Raw genomic sequence first — 25,412 nt, forward strand, 5'->3', positions numbered from 1 at the left:
AATTACTCAAAACTTCATGAATAGTTAGAATTTACGTTTACCCCAAAATATGAAAAACCTTATAAAAAAGAAGTATAAATGAGGGTCAATATCATTCATACAACCACAATTTTTAATCTACTAATTCATTCCGCCAACTATTTCACCAATCCTTGAAGAATATATAGTATCTCCATGGTTGCAATCAATTGCACCTTATATATAAACTTTCTTCCCAGTAGTTGGCATTCCATTCTTCTCTCAGTATGACTCCACTATGCTTGCTTCCATAATTCTCAATAAATGCCTTTTTCTCACTTGTTTTGAGATATTAATTTTCTGCACCTGGATTTTGTCCCTACCCAAAGGCTTAAGGAGTCCCACTATTAAGATTTTTTTAAAAAGTAATCATTTGAAGGTCATAGGAAGAGTTTTGATCCAATCTAATTATCATTTTCATCTCTGCTTTCACAATTCTTAGCCTTTTTCTCTGACATTTTACATTTCTTTCTGAATTTGAGTCATCTAAGTGTGATAACATACTAGGCAGGACTAAATTAAGAGTCAGGAGACAGGGATTTGGGGCTTGACCTCTGCATGCCCTTGGACAAGTCACATCACTTATGAGCCTCAGTTTCTACTTCCATGAAGTGGAGATGTTTAAACACATGACTTCTGAGATCCTTTTAACTTTAGTTTTCAAAAATGACATCATTTTGTGGGATTTGAAAAGTACCATAGTCTTACAATTTTTCTGAAATCAGAGAGAATAAGTTGAGGCAATTTCTTCTGGGAAACTGGACCTGAAGAAACTTGTTCTGTTGAAGTGTAGCAGATGAAAATTGTTAGAAGTCAAGGGGGAAAAGAGAGAGAATGGCATATGTACTTGAACTGTTCTACCAAAGAGAGTGTCTTCTGTATTGTCAGTGTCTGCAGGGGAGGAAATGTGGGTTCACAGTTGAGGAAAGGTTCTTTGACTTCCCTTTTTCTAATTTTACCAACTCTGTTTTGAAGAGTATCTTGGAAGCTTCTGGATTCTGATCTTTGAGGAGCCATTTTCTATTGCTTGGAAAATTTCCCCTTCCAGTATTTCTAGACTTACCCTTCATGATGCTGTGGGCATTGCTATTGATACTTGGTGAGTACAATAACTCAGAGGGGGATTTGGACTGGCACCAGATAGAATCCTAGTTTTCTGAGAACATATTTTCCCCAGAATAAAAGCCCGTGCTCTGGGGAAAGTGATATAGATAGAAAAGCTATCTCTTTAAGGAGCTAGGAAATTTAGTCTTAAAGTCAGGCTCCAGGATCAATGCAAAGTTGAAGAGAATGAGGATTAGGCAAATGTGGGATGCTAGAAAAACAACAGGAAAATGGACTACCTTGATATTGTGTGTGTGTGTGGGGGGGGATTGCTGACATCAGCTTCTAGGTTTCCAATATGTCTGTTTTTAATTTTAAAAGCTCAACACATTGGATTATTTTACATTGAACCAAATACCTGTGGTTGAGTACTGAGTTCCCTTTCAACTCAAAATTTAGTGATTTGTGATCTGTGATTCTATGATCTCTTTCTAGACATCTGTTAGGAAGTATCACTTAAGTGTAAAAATTATATGGGGCTTCAAGACACCTTCTGTTTCACTCTTTTTATTTTAAAGAGAAGAAAATTGAGGACCACAGAGATTAGGTGATTTACCCAGTTCACTTAATTGGCAGAGAATCTGGACTAGAATCTACATCTCTTGACTCTTAGAGTGAAGATCCTTTCACTCTACTCAATTGCTTTTAGGTCAGAGTTCCTGTGAGTATAAGGGAAAAGTAATTCTCTTTATACAATGCCCTTCCCTGAGTCTGTGCTATTTGATTTCATTGTTTTTCAGACTTGAGAGTCCAAACCTTTAAAGGGATCAATTATATTGTAAACTCTTTGAAGTCAGAGACTATCTTTTGCCCTTTTTTGTATCTACAACACTTAGCAAAGGGACTACCATGTAATAGGCACTTGATAAATGTTTATTGAATTGAATTGAATCCTATCAGTTGGAATTTTGATATCCAAATATGCAAATATGAGTTTAATGTTTAAAGATGAGTAATTTGATTAACAAACATCTCTTCATAAACTTGATATGCCAGGTACCAATCAAGTCAATGAAGATATAAATACAAAGAATGAAACAATTTTGACTCTCAAAAACCTTGCATGCTATCAGTAAGTCAAAGTACACAGATCTAGATGGCTTTAAAAATAAATGCAAATTGTTTTTAAAAATCTAGAGAATTCAGGAGGCAGGGCACTGTTTTTGAAGGATCAGAAAAGGCATCATGCTGAAGTTCGAAGCTTGAGGTAAATCCTTAGGAAGAGAAGGATTTTATGAGCGGATTTGCAGAGGACATGCACTGCAAATATGGGGGACAGGCAGTACAATGGAGAGACTCCAGAGATGAATATCATGGGGAAAGTATAGACAGGCCAATTATCATGCATACAAAGCCCGTGAAACAATACAATGTATGGTGAGGCTGAAAAAAGAGGTTAGCGCCAGGTTGTGAAAGGCTTTTTAAAGAGTCATGATTATTTTAGATTAAGTATTGCTAGGAGATTAAAGAAAGTTGATAATGATGAGGTAATAGGGAACCTCAAAATGATGAGGTAACTTGAACTAAATCATGAGATAAATACTTAATAATGAGGTATATACCTCAATAGGATTAAGTGAGGTCTAGTGTCAGGATTCGGGGTACAGGGAGTCACATGGAGCTCCCCTGCAACCCCCTTAGGATTCGGCGCAAGGATACAAAATTAAATCAGGTCTAGTGACGGCGAGAGTCCTCTGTAAATGAATTTACAGGCCCGAAAACCTAGATGGGTAAAAGATGTTTATTGCAGGGTTTGGAAGTAAAGTTAAGGTCTGGTTAGTAAAAGGCATTAGATAGAGGAAGATAACGCCGAAAGCGGCGGGGACAGAGAATCTCTGATGCAAGCATCTTGGCTGGCATCTTTCAAATCTCTGAAGCAAAGATGGTTCTAGCTTTGCTCTTTTTATCTGCTTGAAGAAGTAATGGGCGGAGCTCAGGTTAATTCCTAGAAGGCCAGATTTTTGGCGGGCTTTATCCAAGCCAGCTCAGATCCAGTGGGGGGCTGGGTACAAGCCCAGACAAGTTTGACCAGATCTTGTATCAAAGTCCAAATCCCAAAGGAAGTTGTAGATCAAACAAGGAATACCAAAGGGCTACCGCCCTCAACAATAATATTACTGAGGGATCTGAAGAATTTTTGAGACATTAGAAAAGCTGAAAAGTTTGAGAATCTCCACTCCATTTAACTTCTGGCTGTTTTCTCTTCCCCAGGTTTGCTCAGCACACAAGCTGGTGAGTCCCTTTTTTCTTTCCTCTTTGAGGTCTCCTTTAGGACCATAGGATGCCCACTGAAGCTCCTCTGAGCTGCTCTGCCTACTCTATACCCTTTGGTTGAGCTCCAGCTCTCTTCCCTGACTGGCCCTAGGCCTCAGGTTCAGGCTACTCTCAGTCCCTCCAGGGTTTCTGCTCAGGGTTCTTCTCTCTCAACACCTCCCCCCCCCCACCAGACATGAACATTGATATAATTATCTGTTATTTTGAAAATTTGAGGGGTAGTCCTGGGGCATCCTGCTGCAAACAGGACCATCCTTTGAATCATAAACTGTTACATTTTAGAGCAGGAAAAGATCTTGTAGATGATTTAAGTTAATCTCAGTTCACAGAAAAGGAAACTGAAGCCTAACTTGGAGAAACCATGTGTCTAGGACCACCGAGTTTCAAACTAGAATCCAAATTTAGGTCCTCTGACAATGGTACAGTGGAAAGAGTATTGGATTTCAAATCAAGAGACTTGGATTCAAATCTTGGCTCTGAAACTACCTACAGTGTGACCTTAAAGTCACTTCAGCTTCAAACCAAATTTTCTGTAAAATGGTCATAATGACAATCACAAAACCTCTTTCACCTGTATGGAGGATGAAATGTGATAACATGTACAAATAGCACTGAACATATTCAAGTGGGAAATAAACTACATCGTGAGTATCAACTTCAATTGGACAATAATTTCCAAGGAGGCTTCAGAACCAACCCAGTCTCCTGGGTATCTGGTATGTCATTAAAACAATATTAGTCTTGACTTCTTGGGCTCATTTGGGCATATTTGATTCCCTCCCTCCAAAAAAAACCCAATCTTTGTTAGATATTTAATCTCTTCTGTTGGTTTGGATTGGAATTAGAAGGAGCTCAGTATTTTAGGAGGCCAAAGTGCTTTTCTCTGGTTTTAATAAGTTTCTAATTGTATATGTGCTAGAGGCTGGGACAGGGGACCTCAATCTGGAACTCCAAGCTAGAGGGTTCCATATCAGGGTAAGGAGGGGCCAGGATTTCTCTTCTTCTCTCCTATTTTCTCATACTCTTATGAACTGTGTATAAACACCTTTATCTCATGCTCTTCTTTTCTCTGACACAGCTATTGCAAAGAAAGCCATAATGCACCTCAGCCCTCCATGGACCACTATCTTCAGTGGGGAAAATGTGACTCTGATTTGCCATGGAATCAACTCCTTCACGCCAAGCACAATATGGTGGTACAAAAACCAACAATTGCAAGGATTTTGGTCTACAGCCAGCATTCAGACTAATCAAGCTGGAGAGTACAGATGTCAGACTCAGGACTCAGCCCTCAGTGATCCTGTGAACCTGGTAGTTTCTTCTGGTGAGGACCAAGAGCCTCACCAAATCGCAGGGTAGAGTTTCTAAGTGGGATCTCCCACAGGAAGGGAGGGACAAGAGAAGAGGCACTGGGGTTCTAGAATGTTATATGATATTGCTGAGGCAGCAGCAGAACTGGGGAGGGCGTTTTACTACTCACATTCAATCATTCAGAAAATAGTTGGATACCCTGAAATTCCTTGGAAACTAGGGACTAATTGACCACTGAGGGTAGCACAATAAAGCATGGGACTCCCTTCTTAATGTCAATATCATGGGATTATCTGAGAAAATATCATTTAGGAAAGTTCCTTGTTCTAGAAAAAGGGATGTGGTGGGACATTTGGTTCAAGTCAGAGGAGTATAGGGGAAATCTGAATCCCATATTATATACCAGATAATCTCCAGATTGGTCTCTTTAGAATTAATTGGAAGGAGGATATGGAAGAAATATAGCAGCTGAATCTCCAATGTCTCCTGGGTTCTCTTACAGATCTGCTGATCTTGCAGACTCCATATTCTGTGTTTGAAGGAGACACATTGATCCTGAGATGCCGAGGACGTGATGGTGGTGGGACAATCACAAACATGACGTACTATAAGGATGGAAAGATATTTTCTTATTTCCTTAAACACTCTGATTTCTCCATCTCACGAGTTGGCTTAAGTTACAGTGGCAAATATCATTGCACAGGAGTTTTTACATATATAATAGTTCCTTGGGAAAAAAGTTCAAGAAAAGTAGACCTCCAAGTCCAAGGTATGAGTTTCAATTCTGGAAGGCAGAAAGAGGAAGGGGAAGGATTGTTCAGAACCAGGGTCTATGTATGGAAGGCTGGTTAGGCACATAATAGAAGGATGAGCTCATGGTTGGAGCATAGAGGGAAATGAGATGGAGTCATCTGTGTGTCCCTTCATATGTTCAGTTGAAAACATAAGACATAACCCCAGGAGCTCTGACACTCACTGTCCTGGCTTTTCTTCCTCTCCCTAGAATTGTTTACACCTCCTAAGCTGAAAACCATAACTTCTGAGCCCACAGAGGGAACTCCAGTAACGCTGAGCTGTGAGACCCAGCTCTCTCCACAGAGGTCAGATACCAAACTGCACTTCTCCTTCTTCAGAAATGGCAGGGTCATCACATCAGACTGGAAGAAGTCTCACGTGCTCCAGATTCCAGCCATCCAGATAGAAGACTCGGGGTCATACTGGTGTGAGGCAAAAGCTGTGATTTTGAATATTCGGAAACAGAGCAGCTACATAAAGATCAGTGTGAAAAGTGAGTGTCAGTGATAAATGCCTGGAATTGAGAAGTGGAGGGAAGGACACTGGCATCAGTTTAGAACTTGGGATACTCTGTAATGTGCTTTTCTTCTTCCCCTGAGGATGGGAGTAGTATTGGAGACAGCCAATTAGCTTTTCTATGGATCTTTTTCTGTAAGACATCACCCTGACCAATGCCCCTCAAATCAATTACATTTTTTTTTCAAAATTTTCAAGAATTTTAAATTCTCTCCCCCTTTCATACCTTTTATCACTCATTCCTGGGTGTTATGACATGTAGACTCCCTGTTATTTTATACTACCTGTAGTTATTTTAAATGGAAATTCTCTTTCTATTCCTTTCTGCTGGGTTTTATTGATAATATGTAGAAACACTGATGATTTATGTGGGTTTATTTTATATTCTGCAACTTTGCTAAAGTTGTTCATTGTTTCAACTCCCTTTTTGGTTGATTCTCTAGGGTTCTTTAAATATATTATCATATCATCAGCAAATATGCTTTGTTTCCTGATTGCCAATTTTTAGTTCTTCAGTTTCCTTTTTCTTGTTTTATTGCTATAGCAAGCATTATTTTCTGATAAACTTTACCTCTGATTTTATTGGAAAGGCTTCTAGTTTATCTCCATTATAGATAAAGTTTGCTTTTAGTTTTAGATAGATAATATTTGACATTTTAAGGAAAACTCCACCTATTTCTATGCTAGCAAGCATTTTAAATAGGAATGAGTATTGTATTTTGTCAAAATCTTTTCTTTTGTTGATTGTTATAATTATAAAATTTTTTGGTATTTTTGTAATTGATATAGTCAACTATGCTGATAGGTTTCCTGTTGAACTAGGCCTGCATTTCATGTATAAAAACCACCTGGCCATTGTTTGTGATTTTTGTGATACATTGTTGTAGTCTCCTTGCAGTCTCTCTCTTTTATTTAAATTTTTTGTTATCAATATTCATAAGGAAATTAGTCTATAATTTCATTTTTCTGTTTCTGTTTTTTTTTTTTTTTCCTGGTTTAGGTGTCAGCACCATATTTGTGTCATATAAAGAATTTGGTAGGGTTCCTTCTTTGCCTCATTTTTCATATAATTTATATAGTATTGGAATCAATTTTTCCTTATATGTTTGTTAAATTTCACTTATAAATCTATATGGGTCTTGGAGATTTTTTCCTTAGGGAAATAATTTTTGACTTATTCAATTTCTTTTTCTAAAATAAAAATCATTTACATATTCTATTTCCTTTTAATAGGGCAATTAACCTTTTTGTAAATATTCATATATTTAGATTGTCAGTTTTATTGGCATATAATTGAACAAAATAACTCCTCATAATTGTTTTAATTTCATTTCCAATTTCATTTTTGATAAAGTAATTTGCTTTTATTTTCTAATCAAATTAATCAATGTTTTATCTATTTTATAGGATTTTTCATAAAACTGGATCCTACTCTTATTAGTTCAATTTTTTTAACTTTCAATTTTATTAATCTCTGATTTTCAGGGTTTCTATTTTGGTTTTAAATTGGGACATTTAAATTTTGTTCTTTTTATAGTCCTTTTTTAGTTGCATGCCCAATTCATTGATCTGTTCTTTCTCTCTTTTGTTGAAGCTGGTATTTCTTTGACTATATCCTACAAATTTGAGTATATTCTTGCTGAGGCAATTGGGGTTAAATGACTTGCCCAAGGTCACACATCTAGGCAGTGTTAAGTGTCTGAAGCCAGAGTTGATTTTCATTATCTTTAATGAAATTGTTAATTGTTTTTATGATTCTTTCTTTGATCCTCTCATTCTTTAGGATTAGATTATTTGATTTCTAACTAATTTTAAATTTATGCATCCAAGGTCCTTTATTGAAGGCAATTTTCATTACATTATGATCCTAAAATTAATTATTTCTGCCTTTCTGCATTTGCTTGTCAGATTTTTATGACCTAACACCTGGTCAATTTTTATGATTGTGTTATATGAGAAAAAGCCTATTCTCTTCTATTCCTATTCAGTTTTCTCCAGAGGGCTGTCATCTTTACCTTTTCTAACATCCTATTCATCTCTTTAACCTTGTTCTTAATGTTCTAGTTGGTCTTCTGGAGGTCTCATTTCTGGAAGTCAGCCTTCCTTTCAGCAGATTAATCACCACCAGAATAGCCAGGTGTTAAAGTCCAAATTCTTTATTATCCCCTTGCCTGGGGCTGGACTAACTTGGTCTCAGTGGAGGAAATGCAGGAGGACAAGCCAACCACCACAGTGGTGTGAGATGGAGTGAATCTTTCTCTGAGTCTGAGGGCTTATGCTCCAGCCTCCAGCCACCACAAAGGTGGGAAATGAAACAAATATGTCTCTGAGTCCAACCCTGGCTGAGTTTATCCCAGCTTATATTCTCTATTACAATTAAGTCCATTCATCATACTGAGTATAAGCCAATCATTATATCACTAAGGAACCATTATTTGTTGTAAGATTAAATCAGTCATACTGAACTAGAGAACTATTAATCACCATGCTAAACTAGATAACCATTGTCTTATCAATTTCACTTATTTAGCACCTTATAAGAATCCTTGTTTCAAGTACAGACTTCTGGCCCATAACATTTTATAGTTAGATTGTTCTAGTTCTGAGAATACCAAATTAAGGTTTCCTATTAATATAATTTTACTATCTATTTCTTCTTATAACTCCTATAACTTGCTACACCATGTACTATATAAATGTTCAGTATTGATCCTATTCCACCATTTCTGGTACTTTTTTAGCAAAATTATTTCCCTAGTTATTTTTTAATTTAGTCTAATTTTGCTTTTGCTTTGTCCAAGATCACGATTACTGTCCTGCCTTTTTTGCTTTGAATGAAGCATAATTCTACTTGAACCTCTTCTTTTAATTCTATATGTGTGTCTTTCCATTTCCATTGTATTTCATGTAAACAACACTGTAGGACTCTAGTTTCTAATCCATTCTGCTATCTGCTTTGATTTTATGAATGACTTCATGACATTCATATTCACAGTTAGGATTATTAACTATGCATTTCCTTCCATCATATTTTCTTCTGTTTGTTCCTCTCTCTCTCTTCTCTTTTTTAACCCCATCCTCCTCAAAAGTTTACATTGCTTTTGGCCATTGTCTCCCATGATCTTCCTTTCCTCTTATCTTTCCCTTTCCCTCACTTCCTTTTCCCTTCCTTCCTACTTTTTCCTGATAGAAAAGGTCTATTTCTCTAATTTAACATTTTCTTTTTTCCAATTACATGTAAAAAGAAATTTAACATTCTTCCCCACCTCAAATTTTGAGTTCTAAATCCTCTTCCTTTCTCCCTTCTTTGAGAAGGCAAACAATTTCCACGTAAGTCATTCTGTGGAAGAAAAAATAAACTAAAAACAAAATCCTAAGAAAAATAAGAGAGGAAAGGAAAAGCATCTTTGATCTGCATTCAGGTTCTATCTGTTCTTTTTCTGGAGATGAATAGCACCTTTCATTGTTAAGTCCTAGTGAATTATCTTGGATCATTGTATTACTGAGAATAGTTAAGTTATTCATAGTAGGTCATTATATAATTTTGCTATTACTGTATACAGTAATACAGTGATCTCCTAGTTCTTAGTGTTTTAATTTTCCCATATTCCCTCCAAAATTTGTCACTTTTCTTTTCTGTTATATTACCCAATCTTACAGATGTGATTTGGTAGGTCAGAGTTGGTTTAATTTGCTTTCCTCTTGTTATTATTAACAACCATTATTGGTTGAGAGCATTTTCTTTCTTATAACTACAAATGATTTGATTACTTCTTCTAAAAACCGCCTGTTCATATCTTTTGACTATTTATCAATTAAGAAATGGCTCTTATTTCTACAAATTTGACTCAGTTTTCTATGTGTGAGAAATGAAGATTTTATCAGAGAAACTTATTATAAATGTTTTCACAGTAATGATTATCTATTATACAGTTTTCCTCCATTCTATTTTCCTGTTTTTTATCCTATTTTTTCCCTCTCCTTTTACCTTGTTAATTCTCAAAAGTTTTTTGCTTCTGACTTTTTCTCTCCAAAATGCCCTCTTTTCTATCAGCCTCTTTTATCATCTTCCCTTCCTGCTTTCCTATATAGTGAGATGTTTCTACCCATAACTAAGTATATTATTCCCTCTTTGAGTCAGTTCTGATGAGAATAAGGTTCATGTGTTTCTCATCCTGTTTCTCCCATTTTTTCCTCCACAAAAGCAGAGACACGGGTGCAGATCGTACAGTTTATTAGAGGTGCCAATTGGCCCAGTCACTGGCCAAAGATTAAGGCAGACACCTACATGTCTGGGGTAGGAGGATCAATAGCAGCAGAAGTTAGTGCTAGGCCTTTGAGATGGATATTTGAAGGAGAAACAAGAGTTTTTACTACTTTTGTGGTTGAAAAAATCCCCATCAATCTGTGGGGAAGAGACATTTTACTAGTAGATTTCCTAGATTTCATGGGGTATAGCTGGTTCAGTTCATTACTGCTGTATTGGAACTGATTTAGTTCACCTCATTGTTGAAGAGGGCCACTCCATCAGAATTGATCATCATATAGTATTGTTGTTGAAATATATAATAATCATTATATTATGGAAAAGACCATTTCTCCTTTCCTTATTATATGTTTCCCTACATTCCCATTGTTCAGACATGCCCAAGTTGGATGCCCCTTTCCCTGTCATCCTTGACATTCCATAAAGTCATAGAGGGCCCTCATGTGTCAACTTGTGTTTACTCAGGAATCCCTATCTCTGGCATCCTCATGGAGATCCAGCCCACTGGGGGACAAGTGACTGAAGGAGGGAAGCTGGTCCTCATCTGCTCAATAGCTCAGGGCACAGGGAACATCACTTTCTCCTGGCACAGAGAGGGCATTAATGCAAGTCTGGAAAAGAAGATTCAACACTCTCTGGAGGAGAAGTTTGTGCTCTCTGCAGTGACTGAGAATGATGCAGGGAAGTATTACTGTACTGCTGACAACAATATCAGCACCATCAGCAGTCTGATGTCAAATGTCATTGTGAGAAGTGAGTTCCTACTCCTTTTGTCTCTGATAGCCTTTGTTTACCTGGGTGGGACCTCTATGGGGTCATAAGACCATTCCAAGGGAATCAGAGAGAGCTCAAGTATCCAAAGTGATTACTCTGTGAAAGAAAACAATTTTAAAAAGGAAAATCATTTCTCTAGTAGATGCCCAGGGAAATGTTAGTTAGAAGTTATCAGACATCTCTATGGAAGTTTATCTGTTAAGGCTAGAAAGTTATTTGCCTAGAGCAGGCACCTAATAATTTCATATAGAATTTCATATATTAGTGGCTAAAGGGACTGTAGAAACTAAGAAGATAGAAATATTTATTCCAAACTGAGCCTGCTCTAGGTCATTGCCTTATGTCTGCTAATCTGACAGTCTTTCAAAATTCCTTTTCTTATTCTTAGGCTGCAATGTGGAAGGTGATAGCACATTCTTTTGACAGTCTCATAGGGTCTGCATCAATATTGTATTGTATTTTTTATAAAGAAGATAAATAAGGCATCACCTTGCATATATAACCTTAAAGAAAAACCACCTACACTTGGGAGTAAATTAGATTAAGTTGACTCTACTATCTCAAGTGCCACCAGTTAAGGTAATAGCTTCATCCTCCAATTTTTCTACTCTGATTCCTCAGGTAGAAATCTCTCCTTCCCATTCAACTCAAGTGTAAAGATTGATCACTTATCTCTTGGACTCATTGTGACCCAGTTCATTGTGGTTGTACTCGCTGCTTCTGTACTTCTAGTTTTCTTTGGACCTTGGAGTAAGACAGGTAGGTAACTTGTCTTTCTTGAACTTTAGTGCACAATGAATCAATCATCTTTGCTCAAGAAACTATCTTTTCTTCTTGATTTCTGCCAATGTCATTATCATTCATTCAATTATCCCAGACTCCAAATCTTTAGTCCACAGGGATGTCTCTTTCTTCTAGATCTCACATTGGCAGTCACCATGTTCTTACAACTAGTCCTTTATCACATGCTTATCTTTCCCGTTTTTTAGTATTGTCACCCTAATTCAGCATCTAATCACCTCAAGCCTGATTTATTGAAATATACTTCTAAATGGACACTCTGCCTATCAATCTCTCCCTCCTCCAATCCACCCTACACACTAATATCAGGTTAATCTCCCCCAAATAATATTCATTACTAACTTTTCAGCTCAAAAAAACCATCAGTAGCTCCATTGCCTACAGTACAGGATAAAGTTCTCATTGAGAAAAGTCTGGGTTCAACCCACCTTTTCAGCTTTATTCCTATTTATCGCCAACATAAAATCTCTGCTTTTGCCACATGAATCTCCCCAACTTTATTCAAGCTAGGCTCCTTCCCTGAAATTCTCTTTCCTAATTTTCTGCCTATCTATACTCTATCTTCCTTTCCTTCTTATTTTTATTCATTCACAAATTTTTTTTCAAATATTCATAAATATTTGTCTCTTACTCTGCTAGGCACTGGGGGGAAAAATTAAAAAAACAAGCAAACTAAGTTTCTCAATTAATCCTCATAGTATTTACGTTTTTTAAGTCCTTTAGATTCATATACATATTCTCATCTGATTACTAGAAAGAGATCTCATATCAAGATTTCTTAATTCCAAGTTTGCCATCCTACTCTTCAAAGCCAAACTTAAATCTCATTTCCTCTGAAGAGCTCAGCTCATAATGATTTCTCTGTTTCTGGAAACCTTTCATACTTAACACCTGTTCCACTCATCTGGTAATTGCTATATATTGTAAGGGACCCTGAGCAAGTTACTTAACTCCATTTGCCTCAGTTTCTTCATATAGAAAATGAATTGTTGGCAAATCACTCCAGTATATCTGCCAAGAAAACTTCAAATGGTGTTAAGAATTGGAGATGACTGAAAAAAAAAAATGACTGAACAAAATTGTTAACTTTTCATGTCTTTGAGTCATATTTTGAAAGGAGATCTCATGTCCTACTCTTCTTAATGTTTTCATTCATTTAATAAACATGCATTGGATTGAGTTTCTGCTATATACCAGTCACTATGCTTAATGCTAGAGATACAAAGACAAAAATGAAATAATCAAGTAGTTTGTGCTCTAATAGGGCAAATTGTATGTACATATACAATAAGAATAGGGATCAGAGTGGGGATGAGATAAAGATGGAGATGGGGATGTGGTTAGACCTATGATTTTGTTGCTATAAGAAACTTTCTGGTAAAAATATTCTCCTTACCAACACAGGTCAGCAACTTCTTGGCAATTTATAATCTTAGTGTGTATACCACACACACACACACACACACACACACACACACACACACACACACACACACACACAGCAACAGCAACACAAGGTAAATTTGGAGAATGGAGAGTGGGGGGAACAAGCGATTTAGGATATCAGGAAAGGCATCCTTAGCATTCATTGTGTCTAGGTTGCATTCCATATCTTCTTCCATTGAAGTCATAACACTGGTAGCTCAGCTAAATACTCTATATTACCATACCTATCATCTGCCTCCAGGAAGCAGATAGGCAGCACTAATCTGAGCCTAGGGCAATATTTTGTGCATAATAAAAACTTAATGAGTATTTTTTTTTTATTGTCTCATAAATGGTAAATCAGCTCCTAAAAATGTATCTTTATCCTAAAATCTATATCTTTGTCATTGCTATTCTAGCACTCTAGAAACAAAAGGAGCTGATTTGGTGACCTATCTATTGTAAGCAGAAGATGTAACCCCCAAACACCCCATCCAAACTCAGCAGGAAGAAGTTATTAAAAATAATAAGTGGTTTCAGAGTGAATCAGATAGGGGAGAAGAAGGAAGCATGACAGACAAGCAAGAAGTAAGAACCTCTTTGTAACCCATGAGAAATTAGGAGGAGGCTGTTCAAATCCCTTTCAGAAAGATCTCTATACTAAACCTTGATGTGAGACCTTGATTGAAAGATAATTTCATTCAATAGCTCTATAATTATTGCTTTTTAGAAAGTCACTGAAAAGTAAGGAGCCCTTCACTAAGTAAGTATCAGTTCATGTAAGTCTTTCTTGGCTTTTTTTGAAATCAGCCTGTACATAATTTCTTATAGAACAATAGTATTCCATCACATCTATATATCATAAGTAATCAGTCATTCCAGGTTCAAGTCAGTTTGGTATTTAGGAAGAGGTGGTTTTTTATAGGAGGAAAATGTGGATTGGAAGATAATACTAAGGATATAAGCAAATAGTGAAAGAAGGTTCTGCTTATATCACAACTAGTCTTCCCTCAATCTTTATAGTTATGTCTTGGTCTAGCTGTTTCCCTAGATGCTCTCCTCAGATTTGATTTAAATCCTTCTGGTCTTAGACATTCCCTTACCAGGGATCAGAAGGCCCAATTCCTCTTTTCAAGACCTCATTCCCCATATGTGGCTCCATCCAGTTTCTGGACCCCTTAAAATTTTAAAGGCTACAATAATTGATGTGTGTTGTGACTCCACATACTTTTCATCCCAAACTCTTTACCTACAGACTTACAAAGTAATTCTTATATCACCAATTTCATCCCCAAAGATATAACTATACATAAATTATTTAGAAGGAAAACATTTTAAAATTATTTTCTATTTCTGGCTCATCTTTGTAAGCACTTTCCAAGTCATTTTCCTCATTACACAGTTGTCAGTAGACAATATAAGCATATATTCCCATTTTACAGATGAGGAAACCAAGTTTCAAAATCATAAAGTGACCTTCCAAGATTATTTGTAACAGAGCAAGAATTCAAACTCAAGACCTCTAACCTTACCTCCTATTCTTTATTGCCATGGGGAGCTTTTAGAGTAGACCGGAGAATAGCAAACACATTGAATAAAGGACAACCATCTTGTCCATTGACATGCTAAAGTGAAATATCACCAGGATTGGTAAGAAAGGAAAAGGTGACCAAGGACTTTCCATGCCCCAAAAAAGAATCCATGTGGGAGAGCAGAGTGTTGGACCTGAAGCCAGAGAGGCTTGAGTAAGAATCCTGACTTTTAATATTAAATAGCTATGTAACCCTAGACAAATCATTTGAAAATTGCTTATCACTGACCTTATTTTCATCTTCTGTAAATTTAAAAGGATTAGACTTGATGACATCTAGGGTCCCTCCCAGCTCTAAATGTCATCTATAGTGAAAGCATCTTTAAGTGATTTCTTCATCCCCTTTTTATCCTCTACATAATGACTGTGTATTTAGCTTTAAATAATAACAAAACCAATGAAATTTAACATTTACCACTTTCATTTGAAAGTATCTATGATAACCTAAAAGTTTCTCCTTTTTCTGCATCCTCTACTACTGCCACTTAAAGCCACTTTGAAAAAGTTGTAGTCATTTGTGTTGTTGCTGTTGTTCATCCTTCATTTTTGAAGAGGATGTTTTGACTTGCACATGAATTGGATTTAAAAAACAAAGAAATAGACAAAATCATCATTCTCACTCTCTCCTCCATAGTGGTCAAAGTCCAGTGGTGAGACAACAGTCAAAATGATCGGCAATGGCCCAAGATGCAATAGATGACCTTAAGTTTTCTAAATTAAATTAAGATCTCTCCTGAGCCTCAGTTTGTCTGAGACAATGTCCATTCAATGACTAAGGGCTGGGTAAGAATTGGGACAAAAGGTGGCCTAATTTACATCACAAGAGTATCAATCTATGAAGGAAAGACTCTCAATATTTGTGGCCAGAGCAGAATTAGAAGAATAAGCCTTCTTTTTGCAGAGCTAGAGGATCATGGATATGGAATACTAAGAGTAATCCAGGTCAGACTTGGTTAATGTCATTGTGTGCACTTGCATTGACTAGTCTCACACTTGTCTATTTTTTTCATAGGATTTCATATCAAACTTCTCATTTCTTGACAATCCTCATTTTAGGCATCCTTGATTGCATTATAGTATTTCATTAATTTCTAGACAGTTGATATTCCCTGCCTTGCTCTATTCATTCCAATTATAATGGCCTCCTTGACACCTTTCATACACAACATTCTATCTCTTATAGTTAGACCTTTATACTGAATCCACATTCCAAAATGCTCTCCTTCCTCACTCTGGCTCTTAGAACTCCTGATTTCCTTTAAGACTCAACTCAAGAACTATTTTCTGCAATAGGCTTTTTTTCTTCTCTCTCCAACTTCTCCTTTGAGGCCCTTCTCCTCTGAGGTTACTTTGCATATACATATCCATGTTTAAATTGTTTCCTCCACTAGAATGTAAACTCTTTGAAGATGAGCTCTGCTTTACTTCTCTTTATATCCCCAGTATCCAGAATATTTTCTGGTATATATTAAGTCTTTAGTAAAGTATTGTTGAGTAATGGATTTCTCAGAGAGAAAGAGATAGTGAAAGAAAAGCGAGAAACAAGAAAGAAAGAAGAGAAATCTAGAGAAAGAAAAAGGCATAAAGAGACAATAAAAAAAGAGAGGGGAAAGGAAAAAAGAAGTTGAGAGAGAGATACAGAAGATGGTGAAAGCAAAAAGGGAGAGAGAGAATGAGAGAGAGAGAGAGAGAGAGAGAGAGAGAGAGAAAGAGAGAGAGAGAGAGAAAGTATATCAACTGTAATGTGTTGCTAAAAAATGTGAGACAAAAGTATATTCTTCAAAAATTCTCTAGTCAGCACCATAGTTGCTAATTTTCTAGGGTGTAGTTAAAACAGTTTTTTGGTCACAATTTCTATTTCTCTATTGCTTTTCCATTTAAAGAAGCAAAACTATGGGTGTAGGAGATAGGACAGAGGGCACAGTGTTATGAATTATAAAAAGCAAAATGATTTCTCACTATGAATTTAGTGACAGTTGAATTGAGAAACCCAAGGAAGACAGAAGATAAGAGTGAAAAGAAGTTAGGAAGTGCCTTACAGAAAAATTGCAATGTAACAGTCTTCTTACCAGCAAGACTTGAGTTGGCCATCTTGCAAGGAGCTAAAGAGATCCAAGGTGCTATGTTTCTTTCCAGCTATAGAAGAGAGAAAGCTAATTCAAGAACAGGACTTAAGGGTAGAATTGAACTAACAGAAGAGTTTCCAAGAAGGCAGGAAAATATATAGAGAGGAAAAGAGGTGTAAGTATTTGGAACAGCAAAAACTTCAGCATAGTAGTATAGATACTCACATCTTTTTCTCCTTGATTTCTCACCTCCCAGAAACCTGAAGCAACAAGATATCAGGCTTTTTTTTTTTTTTTTAATCTATTGTGGAACTCACTGAAGTGGTTAGGGTGCACCAGGAGGTAAAAACAGAATCAGAAGAAATCATGGTCTTTATCCCAGTCTCCTGATTTATTTAAGAAAGATGTATTTTAAATCTGTTTCTAAGTAAATGTTAAGACAGCCAAGTTATTCAATTAATCTCATTTAGTCTGAAGTTCTCCTCTCCTCACTCAGCCTTTATTGAGAACAGAACCAGTACTGAACCCAGTAACTAAAAACCTTTTTTGAAAGACTGCACCTGATTTATCTTATTTCTCACAGTCACATATTTTTACTCCATCCTTGCATCTCTTTGTGTCTTTAGGTTTATAATATAAAACAATTTCAACAGCCATGCAAGAGAAAGTGATCTTTCTTAGCTCAGAGCCAAAAACCCAACCTCCAATTCAATTTGAATTTTTTCTCTTTTACTAAGGGGCATAAAATCATGACCCATTCATATATTTCAGAATTACATTTGCAAGGGCAAAATAACTATGAACTTGGAATCTTTTAAATCTGCTTCATCAGATCATAAGCTTAATGTAGGGTTACATTAAAAAGAGTCCAAAGAGCAGACCTAATTGTATGCTAAGCTTCTGTAACTTCTGGTGCATACTTTCTAGTTATTGGCTGAGAAGTTTGGCTAAAAATAGGAGAGAGGGAGGAAAACCGTGCTAGTTGAGGAGAAACTTCCAAGATATTGGCAGAGTGGAAAGTGCGGCTGGAAAAAACGAGAGAGCTTCACAGCTCCAATGGAAAAACAAGAGAGAGCTTCACAGCTACAATGTCTGTCTTGAGAAGAGAGATAACCATTAGCTGAGGATAGTAACTGAGGAGCTATAGTCATTTCTGGCAATGAAAGGAATATTAAGTATGGTGCCTTCAGTAGCTGGAGAAGTCATAAAACTAGCTCCTTAAAGGTAGATAGATAAAAATATGTAATATATTCTGGATATAATGATGAATATGGATCTCTCTATAGATAGATGATACATTCTCTATAGTATATAAATTGATGATGTATGTAATATAGTCTATGTGACATAAAGAGATCTCTATCTCTAGCTATAGATTATCTCTGGATATCTATATATCATATATTATATCATCTACCTATAACTAGATCAATTATATCTATCTATAGATTTATTTATAGATAGATAATATTGTTTATAATATATGCTATATAAAATTATCTGAAGATGTAGATCTTTATATATATAAGACTACATATTTTACATAAAGAGATCTCTATCTTTATCAATAGACAGATTATATAGTTAATATATTTTCTATATAATAATACATATAAAGAGATCTTGACATCCATCTATGTTCAAGGTTCTCTTGCTACTTCTCTGTCTATTCATATGGATAGAAATATGTAGATATAGTATATTTAGATCTATCTATGTAAAACATAGAAATAGACATCTATTATTAGGTAAATGTGTTCTATGTCTAGGTCTAGGTCTACATCTATTTCTATTTCTGTAGCTGAAGTATAGAAAGAGACTGAAAGAGGAACTCTCAATAGCACCTCTGAGGAATGGATAATTCATGAAAGAGCTATAACCAGTACATACATAGTAAATACTATAAGGAATATTAGGTAACTCTAAAAATAGTCAGAATTGATAACTAGCTGACGTGGATAAGATCACTTGATTGGGAAGCAGTGGAGAGCAAAGCTGTTATGCAGCTGTAGTGAGCAATGCCTGGTGAGGAAGTTGTCTAGCAGAGAGAAGAATGATGGCATCAGCCCTTTTGCTGTTATTGAAGGCATGGTGTTGCCTGTACCCACATAGCTTTATCCCACATGTTTCCTGTATGAGTATCCTTTCAAATGAGATAATATATATAAAGCACTTTGCAAATCTTGGAGGTTTATATAAATATTAGCAATTATTATGGGTGGTGGTAGTAATGACGGTACCCATGTCTGTTCCAATGTGTGGATGCCTCATATATAATTGCTAGAAAAGAACATTCTTCCCACTGAGGAGATATTTACGGGATAGAGAGTTTTGGTCAGTACATTTTATTTTGTTTTACTTAAATGACTTTAATTAAAATGTCTTTATTATGAACTAAACATGCCCTATGACCAATTGGTAAAAATAAAGCATGTGAGTGGAAGATTGAAAACTATATTTTGAGAGGCTAATCATTCACAAAATATCTGGAACCTGGGGGAACTAATTCAGATGTCATAAATGAGAAATGTGCTAGGGTCTACATTGTATTTAATCTACCACATTCTATTTGCATACCACATATACTATAGAGTTCTACCTGAAAAATTCCCACCCAAAATTTTAATTTTGGATATCTTCCTATTTCTGGAATTTACTGGAGGAAAAACTATTCTTGTTTTTAATCTCTGATGATATAATTGAATTTTTCAACATGTTGTATTTAATATACTAGAATAATCACTTACAAATACTCATATATCAAAATGCTATCAAAGCCTTATTATAGAGACTATTCAAGTAATAGGTTGAAAATAATACTTTTAAATGCTATTGATTCAGAGTTAGGATACTGATGTGTAGCAATGCACCTTTAGCATCAAAAAGATTAGTAGGTAGAGAGTATGTCATTCAATAACAGTCATAGATTTGAGTCTGGAAGGGACCTTAGAGTTTGTTTCCAGAGCTGGGATGACTAAGGCTGTTCTGTATAATCCCAGAGACAATAGGGAGCCACTAAAACATACCAAGAGACATTGACATATCTGTGCTTATAGAAGATCACTTTTATCCCTTTGGCAGCTTGTGGAGGATGGATTGGAGTGAGCAAAGATTGGGCAAGAAGACCAATTAGAAAGTCATTACAATCATCCAGGCAAGAGATAAAAAGTTCTTAAACTAAGATGGTAATACCATGAGTAGAGAAGAGATGCTATAGAGATAGGAAAAGCAAGCTTTTGGGGAAGGAGTAATTTTTAAAATGCCAAGGTTATAACTTAGAAGAGTGGGGGGGGAATGGAAGTCATTCAGTTTGATGGAGTGGAGGTTGGAATGGAAAGATAATGAATCTATCTTTATAGATAGGTGACATGGCACAGTGCACAGAGTACCAGGTCTGGAGCCAAGAACACTCATCTTCCCGAGTTCATATCCAGACTCAGACACTAACTGTATGCAAGTCATTTAAATTTGTTTATACTGAGTGAAACGAGCAGAACCAGAAGATCATTATACACTTCAACAATGATACTGTACGAGGATGTATGCTGATGGAAGTGGATTTCTTCAACATAGAGAAGAGCTAATCCAATTCCAATTGATTAATGATGGACAGAACCAGCTACATCCAGAAAAGGAACACTGGGAAATGAGTGTAAACTGTTATTTTTACCTTCTGAATCCAATTCTTCCTGTGCAACAAAAAATTCGGTTCTACACACATATATTGTATCTAGAATATACTGTAATATATTTAACATATATAAGACTGCTTGCCATCTGGGGGAGGGGGTTGGGGGAGGAAGGGAAAAAATCTGAATAGAAGTAAGTGCAAGGGATAATGTAAAAAATTACCCATGTATATGTACTGTCAAAAAAATGTTATAATTATAAAATAAAATAAAAATTAAAAAAAAATTTGTTTACCTCAGTTTCCCCACATATAAAATTAATTAGACAAGGAAATAACAACTCACTTCAGTATCTTTCCCAAGAAAATGCCAAATGGTAAAAAAAAATAATAAATTAAAAGGAAAGAAAATATCAAATGGGATCATGAAGAGTTGAACAAAACTTAAGTGATTCAACAACAATACATGCAGCCATTGTTCCAAACACTTTTACAAATATTATCTCATTTGATCCTCATAACAACTCTGAGAGGTGAGTGCTATTATTATTTCCTTTTTAATAGTCGAGGAAATTGAGACATACAAAAGTTCAATAATTTTCTCAGGATCACATAAGTAGTAAGTTTCTGAGGCTGGCAAACACTACATATCTGGCCTTGACTTTTTGCTCTGCTGATTTTCTAAACTTACAAAAATGATAGAAAAAATATTAATAAGGCAGATTAAACTTTAAAAGTATATGTATGTTTTTCCAGGAAGCTGATTAATGAGATTCCAATTTTGAGATTCTGTATTTTGATAACTTCCAATGTACTCCTAAATATATTTCAAAGATAATAAAACAATAAGTACAAAAATTGGAGTCTTGTAAAAACACAAAACTTGGTGGGTAAACATGATGAAATTGATTCTATAGCATATGATTGCAGGGGAAGTGCTGCACACACACTCCACATATCATCCATCATCCTGAGACTAAAGCCTGAAACCTCACCTTGGCCATCCTTTTGACTTAAGGCTTTGAGTCCTCTCAGAGTACATGCTATTATCACTTATTTATACCAGTGACAATGAGTTTCAGATCCTCTTTGTCTGGACTTGGGGGAAGTGGTAGGTCTCAACAGAAAAGAAAATATGCATCTATGTACCCTAGGAAAAGAGCTTTCAAACCTCTAGTCTATTTAGAGCTATAAGGAAGTAGCCTCCAGACCTACTTGAAATCAAGAATGATTGAAAACTACTCAGAGTATAGTAAAGAAATGGAGAATTAGTCTTAGAAGTATAGTAAATATGAACAATCTGATTGAGTGGAAGAAGGAAAAAGGAAATGAAGAATGGGAAGGCTTTTTTATGAGTCAGGCCTCAGTATTTGAGAGGAGAGTGTCGAGGTATCAAGGCACAAGAGGCATAGAAGATGGTATTGAGGGACTAGAAGGTTCATCAGGAATTAATGGTCCAGTGAATAGGTGACTGCTTGATGGAAGGCTGAACTGGAAAAGCCAAGACTGCTCTGGAGTGAACCTTAGCATTTGGGCAGGAATAATGCAACATTTCATTGACAATACCAGTAGAAAAAAAAAAAAGAATCTTTGATAACATTAGATTTTTTTCTTGGGACAGTATGTCTGAATTATTAATTTCCTTAGCTTTACTTAATTTATTTGGGGAAGAACTGGTTAGTAGAAGGTAGGGAGAGAGGAAAAGGGAGAAGCAAAGAATGGGTGACCTAGGATGTAGAAAATGAATAGCAGAATTTTGCATTTTGATAAATTATTTTTTTTAATGTAGGAAAGAGCTCTATACACAAAGGAGAGGTGAGGGCTATCATTGTGTAGTTTGAAAGAAAGCAGAATAACCATCTCTAGCCTTTTCTCTCCCTACCCTTCTCAAAGTAAGGAGTGAATTACTGCCAGGAGGTAAAGCAAGAAATTGAGGCCTAAGACTGCCCTTCTGCTTTCCCCAGAGAGAGAGAATACCAGGCCAGAATTGTATCTGTCAGCCCTCAAGTATTATTAATCTAGGGATATGATCAGGTTATACGGCATTTGGGAGAGGAGGACCCCAAGATCTATATCCATGATTTTACCCCTTTTTCACCAAATTCTACTTCCACAATAAATACATGTAGCAAAATAGCAAAGAAAATTCATCTATTCAAATCAGCATTAAAATAGAAATCACAGAAAGTATACATAAGAGAATATGTGACAAAAAGTTCACAGTGAAAGTATTCTCCCATTGGGAGTTAGGTAACTCAGATCAACCAAGAGACAATGTGCTGAATTCCCCAAGGAGAAACTTTCCTGGAGTCTCTAGTGTAACAAGATAGAAAAGGGAACATGATAGAAACTGCCTGCTCTTGCTATACTTCCCAGAGTCTTTTCCTTTAGCAATCTGAAGTAGTATTGGCCCATTCTATCTTTCTTGAGACTAGAAGCCAGAAGCATTCAAAACAATTCCATTCTTGAAGAGTACCAAGGGAGAATGAAAGGGACTCACGAAGACTGAATCTTTCTTGCTTCTCACCAGCCCATCTCTGTTCTTCAGGGCTTACATCATCACTGAAAAGGAGAGCTTCCCATAAGAAGGGTTATGAAAAAATAATATCTTGTTTTCACAATAATTTCTAAGTATTTCCCTTACCTCTTCCCCTCTTAGGGGACTCATAAAACTTTCTTAGTCTATTTGGAAGGCTGGCAGAAAGAGAAAGCTTCAGGATACTTTGAGCCAAATAAGAGAAGGAATAGGTATACAAGAAAGAGTTGAAGGCACCAAAGAGCTACTTTAAAGATTTCTTGATTTTGCTAAGGATTGGTCCTGAGTATGTTAATAGCAAACTCACTTTAAAGTTTGCAGAGCTTCTTTCTATACAATGACCCTTCACAGTGTGTAGTGCAAATGAAATTCATTTTACAAATGAGGATATAGAGATTCATAAATAAGAAGTGAAGAAAATTGACAGTGATCATAGAGTCATTGTCAGATATAGGCTTGGGAACCAGAGCTTTCTACTCCAGATCCATTCTTTAGTGGAACTGGCAAAAGAGAACAACAGCAATGAAAGTAGTTGAACCAACCCTTGTGGAGCACTTAGAGCTTGGTCAGGTATCAAAGATGCCAGTATTATCAAGTGCATCCCAGGCCATCACTAATCATCCTGACTTTTTTGTCTTGCCAGTGGACTTCAATGACTATGGAAGAGGCTGACTAGTTTGTGCAACTATGACTCACTTAAATTCATTTCACACAATAGACAAGACATCACTTTGCAATATCATTGGCCCTTTTGAAAATGAAGGACAAATAACAATACCACATGTGATGTCAATATATATATTATGCTATTATATATTCTTTCTTTTCTAGATCTATATGTACATGCATATATATATATAAGTATATCTTAAATACTATATATATATAGATAGAGATGAAATAAGTTCTATGTATATGTATATCTTATATATGTATGTATATATGTATATACATGCATATCTTATATTTGTATGTATATGTATATCTTATATACTATATCTACAGATAGATAAAGAAATGAAGTATGTCTAGTGATTTGATACCTTTTGTTTCAATCTCAATGTCATTTCCATATAGGCTCCTCATTCTTCTGTATTTTCTTATGTAGCCAGGGATTTATCAGGGGACCTCTCATCATTTGAGTCCCTCTAATCCTCTTGATGAACTTGTCTTACTGTCTACAAGGAACAGACAACAGAAATAATGAAGTTTAAGATCTCTATTCTAAAAGTGGAAAACCTTATGCCTCAGCAACTCTGTGTCTTACATTTTGCATCCTACAGTTTCATCAAGTGAATTTTGGAGACTCCATTACCCTTGTAACAAAGAATAGTGAAACTAGACCATGCTTTGTAACAGGAGCAATATTCTATACCTAAGTGAAAAAAGAGAGATAAAAATTTTCTTATCTCTTCTCCAGGGCCAATATTGAGCATGATAATTAACCTTAACTTAATTTTAGGGAAAGAGTATTTATTTTATTAATAATCTTGCTGCATATGATTTCTTTCTGCTTCTATTTGCTTCACAACTCATCAGTTCATATAAGTATACATGTTTCTCTGAATTCTCATGTTCAATGTTCCTTATGGTTCAATGATATTCCATTATATTTACAGGCACACCTCAAAGAGAGACATTGCCAGTTCAGTTCTAGACCACTTCAGTAAAATAATTATTACAATAAAGTGAGTCATAAAAATATTTTGGTGTCCTAGTGCATGTGAAAGTTATATTTATATTAGTAGTTGATTAAGTGTGCAATATTGTCCAAAAAAAGGACATACCTTAAATTTAAAATATTTTATTATTTAAAAAATGCTAACCATCATCTGAGAGTTCAGTGGGTCACAATCTTTTTGCTGGTGGAGGGTCTTGCCTCAATGTTGATGACTTCAGACTGATCAGGGTGGCGATTGCTGAAGGCTGAGGTGGCTATGGCAATTTCTTAAAATAAGACAATGAATTTTGCTTTATTGATTGACTTCATTTCACTTGAACACTTAAAGGCCCTTGTAGGGTTATTAACTGGCCTAATTTCAATATTGCTGTTTCTCAGGGAATAAAGAGGACAGAGGAGTTAGTTGGTGGAACAGTCAAAACACATACCACACCTTACATAGGTGTCGTTTGTGGTGCTCCCAAACAACTATAACAGTAACAACAAAGAATGCCATAATAAATATAATAATAACAAAAAGTTTGAAATATCGTATTACCAAAGTGTAACATAGATATTTAAGGTGAACATGTATTATAGAAAAAATTGTATTAATAGATTTTCTTGATATGGGATTGTCACAAAT

The 25,412-nt window shown here is 35.8% G+C and overlaps 1 protein-coding gene across 4 annotated transcripts in view; it reads left to right on the plus strand.

Annotated features, from left to right (window-relative positions):
* The first annotated feature begins 991 nt into the window (after positions 1-991).
* LOC141539440 (Fc receptor-like protein 4) overlaps positions 992-25,412 on the plus strand; it is a 31,856-nt gene continuing 7,435 nt past the window's right edge. The window contains exons 1-8 of one of the 4 annotated variants that reach the window (XM_074262240.1): positions 992-1,117; positions 3,334-3,354; positions 4,475-4,720; positions 5,210-5,476; positions 5,711-5,995; positions 10,751-11,038; positions 11,681-11,818; positions 24,726-24,804. In XM_074262240.1, coding sequence (XP_074118341.1) covers positions 1,087-1,117; positions 3,334-3,354; positions 4,475-4,720; positions 5,210-5,476; positions 5,711-5,995; positions 10,751-11,038; positions 11,681-11,818; positions 24,726-24,763 — 1,314 coding nt within the window. In that variant the 5' untranslated portion in view covers positions 992-1,086 and the 3' untranslated portion in view covers positions 24,764-24,804. Of the gene's footprint in view, positions 1,118-3,333; positions 3,355-4,474; positions 4,721-5,209; positions 5,477-5,710; positions 5,996-10,750; positions 11,039-11,680; positions 11,819-20,301; positions 20,595-24,725; positions 24,805-25,412 lie in introns of those variants that run through there. The other 3 variants (XM_074262243.1, XM_074262242.1, XM_074262244.1) reach the window with 3 other exon arrangements.

The sequence above is a fragment of the Sminthopsis crassicaudata genome, chromosome 4 (assembly GCF_048593235.1).
Source record: "Sminthopsis crassicaudata isolate SCR6 chromosome 4, ASM4859323v1, whole genome shotgun sequence".
Taxonomy (NCBI): domain Eukaryota; kingdom Metazoa; phylum Chordata; class Mammalia; order Dasyuromorphia; family Dasyuridae; genus Sminthopsis; species Sminthopsis crassicaudata.